A 12397-nucleotide genomic window follows, 5' to 3' on the forward strand; every position below is an offset into this window, starting at 1 on the left:
CACCGGTTTGCCTGTGCGCCTTGCCCTGCTGGTTTCACCCAGCACCAGACCGGCTAGCCTATTGCCGCCACAGGGAGGAAAAGTTGGGCGAACAGGCAGGAGGCCAGAGCTCAAGCCTCAGGTCCCCTCCCCACCTCAGCCCCCTGACAGGCAGGCACCCCAGCGCTGGCTCCTGCTGTCTGCCCAGAGGTCACCCAGCCTCCTAGACAGGTGAGTCCCCTACTCTGCTCTGCCTGCCATCCCGGAGGCATAGCGCAGCTGGGCTCCCCACCACGGGGTCCCGGGCCCCTGTCACCTCCCCCCCTCCCTGGCCCTCCTGAAAGCAGGAAACTGACACTCCTGTGTGGGCATTTGACATAGTTTCTAAGGGATTATCTGGCTGGCAGTTACTGACCCTGGCAGCCTGCCCAGGACGCCAGAGCCACAGACTTCAGAGGGTCATTGTTGGTCCAGGCAGTGCTGGGGGGCTGAGGGGGCACAGGCTAGCCTCTGATCCCCCAAACAGGGGAGGGGAGGCTGGTGGGGAGGTGGCAGTTGAGGTAGTCTGGCACCTGGTGAGTATCGGGGCCTCCTGGAACTTCTTAAGAGGCTCCCAAGTTTTCAGACAGTTGCATCTCGCTTTCCCCCACCCTCTGCTGCTGGAGCGGGGCAGTGGGGGTCCTGGGGGGCGGCATCTGTCTTATCTGAGTTTCTTCTCTGGGCAAAATCTCCCGACGGAGAAACGCAGGACGGGGCGGTTGTCATGACAGTCTGCAGAATCAGCTGTGGGCGAGGAGCCGGGATGGGCTCCGGGCAAAGGAAGAGGACTGGGGGCAGGCGGCAAGAGCCTTTTCTGGGTCGTTTGCTCCCAAAAGTGCAGGACAAAGAGCGCTTCCGCGCCAGCCAAGTGTCTGATGCACTTCACGTCCCTTTGTGCGGGACTAGGAAGCGCCCTCCGGGGTTGGCAGGCCTGAGCACCCCAGCTGCAGGGTCCAGAGCCGGCCTGGCGTTTGAGGCCACTCCTGGGAAGCAGAACTGCTTGAGATTTGAGCTCTGTGGGGTTGAGAGGAGACAGATCTCAACTGTAGATCCCACCCTGCCTGGGGTTTAGAGAGGAAACGCACAGAGTCAGATCTGACCTCAGTTTCCCACTCTATAAAATGGATGTAATAAGCCTTACCACGTCACAGGGCTGCTGGGAACAGCACACGACAGAGCGCAGGGGTCAGGGGAAACTGCCCCACCCAAATCGGAACTCAGAACACCAGGCCAGTGGCAGCGTCCCGTTGCCTTCTTGTTTCGTGGAGGTCGAACCCGGGCTCCAAGAGGGACAGCCACTTACCCTGGGCTGCACAGTTAAGTAGGACTCTCAGCCAGATAGGAGTCAAAATGTAGAAAGTGGAGAGGTCTGGGGGCTGCCCGTGTCCCCTGACCAAGGCCCCAGTTTCAGCATCTTGTAAGAGTCCTGCCTCCCTGGCTCGGGGCTTCCATGTGGCCCTGGTTCTGGGGAAAGTCCAGCCTGGGCGTTTGGGTTCCTATTCTTCCGCCTCAGGGCTGGCCTGGCGCCAAGGGAGCTGTGTTTGTTCAGGGTGGAGACTGACACCCTTTGGAATGGGCTGAGGTTAGTGGGAAACATTACTGGGAGGAGGGGCTGCCCAGAGAATGAACCTGCATTTATGGAGTGCCAACTGTGTGCCAAGGGCTGTTCCAGACCTTGGGTATTCAGCAAGGATCAAGAGAAACAAAGATCCCTGCTCTTGTGGGGCTTTTGGTGAAGGAAGACAGACAAGAAACAAGAGACACAGTACGGAAGTAAATTGTATCCTAAACTGTACCTGGGTTAGAGGGTGGTCAGTCTTAGAGGGAAAAAAAAAAGAAGTGAAGGAGGTACAGAGACAGGAGTAAAACAGGCAGGGGACAGTTTCCAGTCATAAATAGGAAGATCAGGGGAGAGTTCATTGAGAAGGCGACATTTGAGCAAAGACTTGAAGGAAGTGAGTAGTTGGGGGAAGAGCATGCCATGCAGCGGGCATGGCCCGTGCAAAGGTCCTGGGGCAGCACCATGCCTGGTGTGCTGGAGGAACAGTCAGGAAGTCTGTGTATCTGGAGCAGAGTGAACGAGGCGGGGAGAGGGAGGAGGGGCGGGCAGGGGTGGACAGGGCAGGTTGTGCAGGGCCTTGTGGGCCTCTAGTAGCTTTTACCCCCAGGGAGGTGGGAACACTGGAGGGCTGTGGGCAGAGGAGGGGCGGGACCTGACTCCGGTGCTCACGAGCGCCCTCTGGTGGTCGCTGCGGGGAGGACAGACTGTGAGGGGTGAAGGCGGAGCCTGGACCAGGGGGCGGGGACTGTGCTGGTCCAGATGAGAGATGATGGGGTGGGCGGACAATGTCGGGGCTTAGGAGGCGGGAGAAGTGGGCGGATTCTGGACAGATCTGGGGAGAAAAAACAGTATTTGTTGACGTATGAAAGACAGATGGGGTTCAGGGTAATTGGGAAGGAAAGTGGGAAGAATATTCTGGGGCTTGAAGGTGGTAACAGGTGAGACAGACAGGCAGGGGCAGGTGGAAATCTGAGGGGAGAGCCTTGGATGCCAGAGTGGAGGCTTTTGGGGTTAGTGTTAAGGGACATTTTTTTTTCAAAAACGTAAAAGCGTGACTTCTAATATAAAACAGGTGCTTTATGAGTTTACTTAACTCATTCATTGACATGGAACTGGTAAGATTCTACAGCTTGTTTAGAGGAGAGAATATTAAGAACCCACACACAAGCAATCAAGAATGCTGACATGAATTTACAAATAGAGGTAAAGCTGGTCAGAAGCCACAGGCAATAATCACTGGTCTCCACAGGACAAAATTCATGTGCATGTCTACGGACAAGAATCATTTGTGATGCCACCAGTTTCCTATCATTCACGCGGTTGTAAAATAGCTCTAAGGCCATAAGAGGCACAGAGAGCTAAAGAGGGTCCCCAGAGCCGGGCGCTAACCAGATGCGCAGTAGGTATCCTCGAACAAACGCTAGGGGGCTACGGAGTGTTCTTGAGCTGAAGCCGCAGCTTATTAACCACACACTTGTCGCTCAGACTATTTGTCGTATGTCTGTGAGCTCTACCACTGCAGTGGCCCGAGCTCCTAGAGCTGTGCCTGGTATGCAGTAGGCACCCCATAATTGAATGAATGGCTCATGGGGAACCACCTAAGATTCGGAACAGAGTAGAAAGACCAGTGCTGTGTGCTCGAGAAGGACAGATTCCGGGTATGGCAGGTTCAGCCACAAAGCAGATAAGGATCAGCAACATGGGGGTCACAGGGGACCTTTCATGGGCAGGGAAACCCAGTTGGCTGGGTTACAGGTGCAGAGGCGAGACTGAAACCAGGGATGGTAAGAAAGGTGTCAGGGTTCTGGGTCCTTCCCCCGGCCGTTGCACTGAATGATAGAACCTTGTAACTGTCAACCTCGAAATGGACAGTTTTGAGAGTCCTCCTCGAGCCCTGGGGACACCGTAAGTCACTTTCATTTCTTCCCGTGGGGGCTTGTCTCTCTCCTCCTGGCCCAAATGGAGAAGGAAACACAAGGAGCGCCCACATAAACCTTTCTGTGCACCTGCTACATGCCAGCTGCTTAAACTTGTGATCTCCCCAACGAAACCGCTCAAAGTCGGAGTCAGGTCTCACTACACAGATGAGGAAACTGAGGCAGGAAGCAAAGGGGCTGGGATTCTCGCCAGGCACTTCTCTGCCCCTTCGCTGTAGAGCTTCCTTCTAGGGCTTCCTCCCACCCTCTCTGAGCCCCCTCCAGCTGCCTCCTACACTCCAAGCTTCTAGAAGGGGCTATGACCCTCCTCACCTCCTCACCCTTCTCTCCCACATCAGGTGCTCCCCCTCAGGTGCCCCAGGACCCGCGCGGTGCCAACCACTGGGACATTCCTTGGTCCTGTGCTTGTCAGAGAGCCCGCCACACCCAGAATCTGCCCTTCCTCCCACCCCGGTGCTGGTGCAGCTTCTCCACGCCCTCTCCCCGAACTTCTAGCCCCAGTCCAGTCATGGGGAAAGCATCAGACAAACCCCAAACGAGGGGCATCATCCCAAATCCCTCACTGGTCTCCCCCAGATGGCAAGGGTCACGGGATGAAGGCAGTGGAGCCCAAGGAGTCGTGAGGGTTGAACGCACTGTGGGGTCCTGGATGGGATTCCGGTCCGGAAAACGGACGTTAGTAAAATCTGAACACAGTGTGGAGTTCAGTTAATGGTGATGAGGATGTGGTTTCTTAGTTTTGACAAATGTATCACAGTCATGTGAAATGTTAATGTTGGGGAAAACGGGGTGAGGAGAGTATGGAAACTCTCTGAATTATACCTACAACTTTTCTGTCATTTAAAAATTATTCCAAGATAAAATGTTTACTTGAAAAATTTTTTTGCAGGGCCTCTGGTTTGGCCTCACTGCTCCCCCAGTTCATGCCCTCGCCCCCTGCCCACAGTCTGTCCTCCCTGTAGCAGCCACCAGAGGACGCCTGAGAGCACCTGAACCAGGCCCCGCCCTCCTCTTGTCCACAGCCCTCCTCTCATCCACAGACCTCCAGGGCTCCCACCTTCCTGGGGGTAAAATCTCAGGTACTCCCTGGGGCCCACAAGGCCCTGCACCATCTGCCTCCATCCCCTCCCTTCCCTCACCTCCTCTCTCCCTCTCCAGCCACGCGGGCCTCCTCGCTGTTCCTCCAGCACCCCAGGGCCTTTGCACTGGCTGTTCCCTCCACCCCAAACACCCAGCTCTCCCCATGGCATCTCCCTCACCTCCTTCAGGTCTAGTAGTTCCCTCTGCCCAGATCCCTCTCACTTAGGTCACTCCTACTAAATTCAGTTCTCATCTCGAGTAGCACCTCCTCAGAGAAGCCCTCCCTGAGCCCCCAGCCCATGCTCTGCCTCCTTGCAGATGCTCTCAGGAGTCTAGTTGGACTTTTAACTTCTGCTATGTGATGATTTGGTTATTGTCTCTCTCCCCTGAGGACCCTGGGCTTCCTGTAGGGCAGGTACACGGTCTGCATCAGTCCTGGGTGTACACAGTAGGTGCTCGGTAAATGTCGAATGAACGAGCCAGTGCCCAGCCAGGCTGCAGAGCTGCTACCTTCCTGGGTTCTGGTCGTACCTGTTAGGCCACAGGTATGACCTCAGCCTCCTGCAGTCCCACAAAGCAGCCTCTACCAGGAAGACCCCAAACCCCCCTACGTGAACAAACGCCCCAGGCTCCCATCTCTCCCGGTGGCCGCGACTCACTGGGAGACCTCAGCTCAGTACCCACCCTCTTTAGGCCTCAGTTTCCCCACAAGCGCTCAGAAGGGGCAGAGCAGGGTCATCCCACAGGTTCCCCTGCATCCTCCCTCCTCCCCCCACCCCTTTATACCATGCGCACACATCCCCCTGCTGGTTGAAGTTGGCACTGCAACTTCATGTCGGAATTCCATCCCCAGTCACTTCTCCTTTCTGTACTTGGCATATTGCAGGGGTTTGCAACAATTTTGATGAGTGAACCACTGAATAGGTGGAAAAATGAGTGCATGAATGACAGCACCTCTGGCTTGTGAGGCGACAGTGGACGTGCTCTTCTCCAAAGCCCCACATTTGAGTGCAGGGTCATCCAATGGGTATTAGGGAGCCACTGAGTGTTCTTGAGCAGAGCATGAATACGTGAGGTGGCTGGAGGAAGACCATATTTCCTGGGGTGGCTGCCCCCCTTCTTAGAGGGCTTTAAAGTGGGGTTTCTCAACCTCAGCACTATTGACACTTGGGACCAGATTGTTCTCTAGGGGGGATGCCCCTTCTGGACACTGTGGGGTGTTGAGTAGCATCCTTGGCCTCTGCCCACTCAATGCCAATAGCGCCTCCCAGTTGTGACAACCAAAACTGTCCCCAGACACTGCCAAGTGTCAGAGGGTGGGGCGCAAATCACCCTACAGTGAGAAGCACTGGTATAGAATGATGGGCGTGGGGTCAAATAGAGCCAAATCCAGCTCTTCAGCTTGGGCTTACCACTTGACTTGTCTGGCCTCAATTTTCTCAGCTGCAAAATGGGTATGTGAATATCATGTGTAACAGTGGCTGGAGCCAAGCAAACACGCAATATATGTGAGTCAGGAGCCTCATTACCACAAATTTGACCCATTGATTCTATAAATAAGGGCACTGAGGTCCTGTGGTGTTGAGTACAGGAATTCAGGGTGTTCTCCCAGCTTCAGTCACCTGCAGACCACTTGTCTGATTTTTCCAGACCTACATCCCAATCAGTAACTCCTCCCCAGTAACTGCGACTACAAACCCCTTCATGCACGTGGCAGTGGGGAATTTATGTTTTCCCTATGACTCATTAAAGCAAATACACATCTATTTAAAAAAAATTTGACCTTCTACCTAAAATCGTTTTGTATGCCACCTGCTGGTGGCCCAATGTCACATCAGGAAAGGCTGAGCTTTCCCCTTTAGCCATGGGGTTCCAAGTAGGTCCTTAGAAGAGGGCCTCTGCAAAGGTTTATTGCCTTGGGGGGCCTTTGGAGACCCTTGAGTGGCTGATTCTGGCTGACTGGCATCTCTAGACTAGTGTTTTGGGGATATCTGCAGCACAGAGGCGTGAGAAGTCAACTTTGGCAAACTGTTCACTTGGCAAACTCTTACCCAACCTTCAAAACCCCAGCTACAATGCCCCCTCTCCAGGAAGCCTTCCCTGATACCCCAGTTTCCCCTCTACCTCCCACCTTCCCACAGTCTGGGGTTCCTCTCTGCCCAGTCTTGACTGGATGAGGCTGGGGAGGGGGTGTCTATGCCCAGATTTGCCCCTTCAGCTTTGGCATGAGTGGGGCTCTGGAACAGCTGGGCCTCCGGGTCTTTTTTATTTTTTTAAGCGGGAAGGAATGTGCTGGTGGACCATTGGCTCCACCCACCCAGGTGATTTCCTCCCTCGCTCATTCCCAAGTGGAGGATGTCCTGGTTCTGTCCTTCCTAGATGGGGCTTCTGAATAAGGAGAAGGAAGCCTGACCTTTACTCCCAGGATTCTAAAGAATTTCCCCCGCCCTCCCCGCCCCGCCTTCCCCAGCTGGGGCCCAGCCCAGTTCCAGGTGTGAAGACAGAGCCAAGTAGCCATGGATTCAGGCCAGGCCCCAGGAACCTTCAGAATGTCCCTGTCTCCCCTCTCTGTGCCTCAGTTTCCTCTCTCTAAAACAGGGTTAAAGTCCCCAAGATGTGGTGACTCGAGAAAGAAGAGCTCTGCGCTCCAGAGGTCTCCGGCCCTTGACTAGACTAGCTCCTTACCCAATAAGTCTCCCTACTGAATCTCAAAATGTGCCTGTTTTCGGGGATGGGAGACCTTCTGAAGCACGGGCTCGGATCGAGCTGGGCCGAAATTCCTGCCGGGTCTTCCTTGCAGCCCAGCCTGGTGGGTCTCCAGTCTGGCCGCGGGTTGGTGCTCAGCTGGGTGGAAAACCCGGCCTGGAGTTCCGACCCTAGGGCCAGGCTCCTGTGTTGGGGGTGGAGGGACGAAGGCGGCCTCCACGGCGTCCCGAGGCGATGCGGGGCGGGGCGGGGCGGGGCCGGGAGGGGACGCCGAGGAGGAAGAGGTGCAGGTGCAGCCCCGGGCGGCGGAGCGGGCGGGAGGAGGGCGAGAGCTGGGCACCTGCTTCGCTGCGACCCTCCCCAGCCTTCCCCTCCACGTCCGGGTGGGGACCAATCGACTGTTTCTAGGTCCCCCCGGGGCAGAGGCACTGGACAGACCCGGGGTGGACCATGGCGGTGAGATTCCAGGCGAGTAGCTCGTCGAGGGCGGGAGGGGGAGGGGACCGGACTGGACCCAGGACCCCCGATCTCATTCTGCTTAGGTTACAGATGGGGAAACTGAGGCCCAGAGGAATGTGGTAGCTAGCCCGAGGCCCCATGGGGAGAGGCGTCCGTGCCCACTGGCTTCCAAATCTGCCTCCAGGGAGCTTCTTCTGTCCCAGGTCTGCCTCCCTTAGAAGGTAGACCTGCGTTCGAATCCCGATTTTTCTGTGTAGCTTTGGACCACAGAATCCATGCCTCTCCCAACCATCTATAAAGTGGCTGGTTGTCATTTTATAGAAGGGCGTAGCGAGGGTTTGAAAGGTGTTGTAAGCACCTGGCATATAGTAGGTGCCCAGTTCCCAAGGGGATGGGCCGAGTTCAGCTTTGCACTGCTGGTGGAACGGTGGGCAGGGACTTACTTCACTTGTGAGCTGGAGCAGCTTTGGTGAATGTGTCGAGATTGCGGGGGAGGGGCCCACCATTTATTGGCCACCTACTGTTTGTAAGGCCGTTAACTTGCTCGACCTGACGGAGATAGACGTCAAGAGCCCCGTTGACACCCAGCAAGCCGCCGAGGCTGGGCAGGGCAGGGGCAGTGGATCCCCGCATCTCTGTCGGGGGGCTTCACCCTCCAGGGATGGAGCTTGACTCGACTCTGTCACACCCACCCTACTGGGTCTCAGATGGGGCCGCAGAGGGGTAGACGAGCCTGGGAGTGTGTGGCTCGCCCTAGGCAGGACGCCTGAAGCTCTGGGCCTGGGCAGTTCTGGTTCCCGCCGCCTCCTTTCTGGCAGCAAGGAACAGCTCACAGAATTCCCTCCCCAACTCGAGTATTTGGGGCCTCTTCCCCTCCCCCTCTCCATCCCCACCATTGTCCCAGAGGTAGGGGCTGGGAGGGGGAGACTGGACAGGAGCCTGGCAGCCATGTGCCCGGGACGGCGTGACTTGGTATGACCAGCCCCCTCTGGATGCTCTTCCTCTCCAGTGTTTGTGTTCCGCATGTGGCAGGGGGCGGGGAAGAAGGCCCGGCCCCACCCTCTCGGAGCTCACCTTGACGGGGAGGGACTGAGGGGGATGGGAACTCAGGACAGTACCTGGTTGAGTTCCTGGCCAAATCTGCCTTTTATTCCACCATTCATCCATTCCTCAAACACCCCTCATGCTTGGTCCTGTGGGGACAATGCTGGGGTCCCAGGGCTCCCAGCCCTGCCCACCAGGAATCCCCAGATTGGAGAAGTGTAGGAGAGACAGGTTGTCTGAGACATCCCAGGCCCCAATAATCAGAGACATAAAATGTGTGTAGAGGGGCACTGAGGACTCATTTCTCGGAGGAAGAGACAATAGCACTGGGGCTGCGAAGGATGAGTAAGAGTTTGCCTTGCAGTACAGTGTGAGCAAAGGCCTGGAAAGGAGGCTGACTGAAAGACCCAAGAGCTGCCAATGGTGCCGATGGTCATCACTGAAGTATCCAGAGAGACAGCCCCACCCAGCCTTCACAGCCCAAGAGGAAAGACTGGAAACTCCCCAAATGATGATTAAACAGGATAATTTAAGGGGGTTTTGGATGTGTGAACAAAACCTAATAAACAAAGCAGCGAGGAGTGGTAGGGTGCCAGGGAAGACTGGCTAATCAAGGAGGACCCCCTGAGGAGGCAGCGTTTGCACTGAGACCCGAGTGGTGGGGGCAGCTGTGTGCATCCTGAGAGGGTGTCCAGGCACAGAGGGCAGCCAGGGAAAGGTTTGGAGGTGAACTAAGCCAAGGAGGGCTGTGGGGTTCGGTGTGACCCCCACGGGTGTCGGAAAGCCTGCCAGCATCCATGGAGGCGAACCTGCACAAGCTGGGACCAGCCCGGGCCACCTGCACCTGCTCCTGCATGGGCTCCGGTTCCCTGGGGGCTATTTCTTAAAATAAGACCAGGAAATCAAAATTCTAGGGGGCCATTTACTGACACCAAGGATAAAATCAAAGCAAGTGAAAAGACTCTGTTCTGAAAAATAAGTTCAGAAGGGGAAAAAAAAAAGGCAGAAGGATGCTGTGGCCAGGTGGTGAAGAGCAAAGGTGTGAAACAGGCTGCCAAGGTTCTTACAGTGCTGTGTGACCTCCGGCAAGCGAACCTCTCTGGGCCTCCTTCCCCCCCCCCCCCCCCCCCCGTAAGGCAGTAAGGCATGAATAGGAGCAATGCCACTTCCTGTGGTCACTCAGGAGTAAATGAGCGGGTCTGTGCAAAGCACTCACTGGCAGCGCACGGAATAGCGTTGCTTGTTCGTATTATGCAAAGGAGAAAGTTCGTTATTATTACTTCTCACAATGACCTCTGCTATCTCTCCCAGAAGCTCCTTCTGCTATTCATGTGTGACTCCATGCCCCTCTCCCACACCTCAGCCCTGAAAGACAGGACGGTGGGGGTGAGGGAGGTACCCATTTTCGAGATGGGGAAGCTGAGGCTGGGAGAGGCACCACCACAGCCAGCAAAGGGCAGACGGCAGGGTTGCAGTCCTGGTCAGGAGAGCTGACCTGGCTCCCAGGAGTGCTGGCGAGGCCCCGCCCTTGGCTTCGTTTCCCTCTTCTCCGCCCCACCCCCCTACTCCCAGGGAGTCTGGAATGCTGCTCTCCTGGGAAATTCTATGAAAAGGCATCGGAACACAGGGCACTGCAGGGAATGCCCCACCTCCACTGTGCAGAGCTGGGCAACCTGGCTGGGAAGAGGGCTTCACTTCTACAAGGCCCCCAGTGTGGGGGAGGGGTGGCAGGACAGCCCAGAGGAAGGTAAGGGATGGGTGGGGGCTGGCTTCCACGGGACTCCGAGTCCCCCCTTCTCCCAGCCTTTCCTGGCTGAGTGATCGAATCTATACCCTGAGCATGAAAATAACTGGGTCTTCAGCCCCCGGCCCCACCCTCCGTCTGCTCCGTTGTCTTGGCCACTGACTTCCCCTCTCTGGGCCTCAGTTTCCTCATCTGTGACCTGGGGGTAATAGAATGTCCCTTCGTGAGCAGATGAAGTGAGATCTTACGTGTGAAGTGCCTGGCACAAAGGAAGCCCTTCATTCACTCATTCATCCATCCCTTCATTCATTCATCCTTGGACTCAGGACTTGACTGTGAAGGAGGCAGACAGAAATCCCTGCCCTCTGACACGACATTCTAGGGAAGGAGCGGCAGTGGCCAGATGGAAAAAAAATCTAGAGAATGTCAAGGGGTCCCAAGTTCTGTGAACTAGGAATCCGGGAAAGGTGGATAAACTGGCCCGTTGGAGGGGGCGGGTCTCAGGGAAGGCTGCAGTTCCAGACAGGGTGGTTGGGAGAAGGAGGTGAGGGAGCAAGCCAGGTGCAGATCTGGGGGAAGAGTTTCAGGCAGAGGAAGCAGCTGGTGCAAAAGCCCTGGGGCAGGACTGTGTTGGTGGAACTGTGAGGAGGCCGGTGTGTCTGGAGCAGAGTGTGCCTGCAGGCCTTGCTAGAGCCCCCCGGGACTGAGCCAGAATGTCAGAGGGAAGGCAGCAAGCACTCACCGTTTCTCCGCTCCCGCTACAATTTGGCACCGTTAACATCTGCGGCCAGGTCATTCTTTGTGGTGGGGCCTGTACTGGGCACCAGAGGGGTGAGAGCAGCATCCCTGACCCCCAGCCACTCGATGACAGGACCACCTCTCAGTTGTGACAACCACAGATGTCCCCAGACATCACCAGTGTCCCCTGGTGGGTAGAATGGTCTCCACCTGAGAACCACTGACTTAAGTCCATTTTGCAGGTGAACAAACTGAGGTCTCAAGAGAGGTAGCAACTCGCCCACAGGCTTGGGCCATGGGAGTGTGAGAGCCGGGCTCCCCACCCAGGGTTGGGATCCCTGAATGCTGATAGACCTCAGGCCCACCTCCCCTGTCACCTCCCACCAGGTGCTGGACATGGAGGAGCTGACCATCTGGGAACAGCACACGGCCACGATCAGCAAGGTGGGGCCTCCCTCTCCCTGCGCAGGTGTGGACGCAGATGGCAGCTGGGTCAACAGAGTGGCCAGCCTTTGTCCCAGGAGAAGCAGAATCATATTCCATTTCCCCACCCACCCCAGGACCCCCGCCGAGGCTTTGGCATCGCAATCTCTGGCGGCCGAGACCGGCCCAGTGGATCCGTGGTTGTGTCCGATGTGGTGCCCGGAGGGCCTGCTGAGGGCCGGCTGCAGTGAGTGTCAAGGCAACTGGATTCTGGCGGGGGTGGGGGCACGGCGGCACGTCAGGAGGAGGGGCCTGTGTGGACCAAAGCCAGGAGGCTGGAAAGTGCCTGGAGCCTTCTGGCTCTGTCAACACAGGGCTTGGAGCTGAAGGTCAGAGACCGGCCCCCACTCTCCTCAAGGCAGGTCCTAATCGTCCACTGAGTTCTCAGTGCCCGGATGGCCCCAGGACACTCCTGGAACGAGAAGTCCTGGAAACCTGTTTTTGGCGGGAGGGTGGAAGACCCAGCGTCCTGAGCCCTCGGGGCAGGAGGCGCCTGGGAGTTATGTTGAGGAAAATGGTTCTGGGACTCCAGTGGCTGACAGGTGATAAGGCTCAGGTTCGAATCAGGGACCAGCTTGAGAGAGAGAGAGTATGAAACACAGACAGGGAGGGAAGGGGAGAAATGCA

At 56.5% G+C, this 12397-nt stretch overlaps 1 protein-coding gene across 3 annotated transcripts in view; it reads left to right on the forward strand.

Moving 5' to 3' along the window:
- The window catches only part of TJP3 (tight junction protein 3), a 26777-nt gene continuing 14380 nt past the window's right edge, over nucleotides 1–12397 (forward strand). Inside the window, exons 1-3 of one of the 3 annotated variants that reach the window (XM_031436933.2) lie at nucleotides 1–210; nucleotides 11675–11731; nucleotides 11848–11957. In XM_031436933.2, the coding sequence (XP_031292793.1) occupies nucleotides 11684–11731; nucleotides 11848–11957 (158 nt within the window). In that variant the 5' untranslated portion in view covers nucleotides 1–210; nucleotides 11675–11683. Of the gene's footprint in view, nucleotides 211–7584; nucleotides 7771–10495; nucleotides 10553–11674; nucleotides 11732–11847; nucleotides 11958–12397 lie in introns of those variants that run through there. The other 2 variants (XM_031436931.2, XM_064479733.1) reach the window with 2 other exon arrangements.

This window comes from Camelus dromedarius, chromosome 27 (assembly GCF_036321535.1).
Source record: "Camelus dromedarius isolate mCamDro1 chromosome 27, mCamDro1.pat, whole genome shotgun sequence".
Lineage (NCBI taxonomy): Eukaryota > Metazoa > Chordata > Mammalia > Artiodactyla > Camelidae > Camelus > Camelus dromedarius.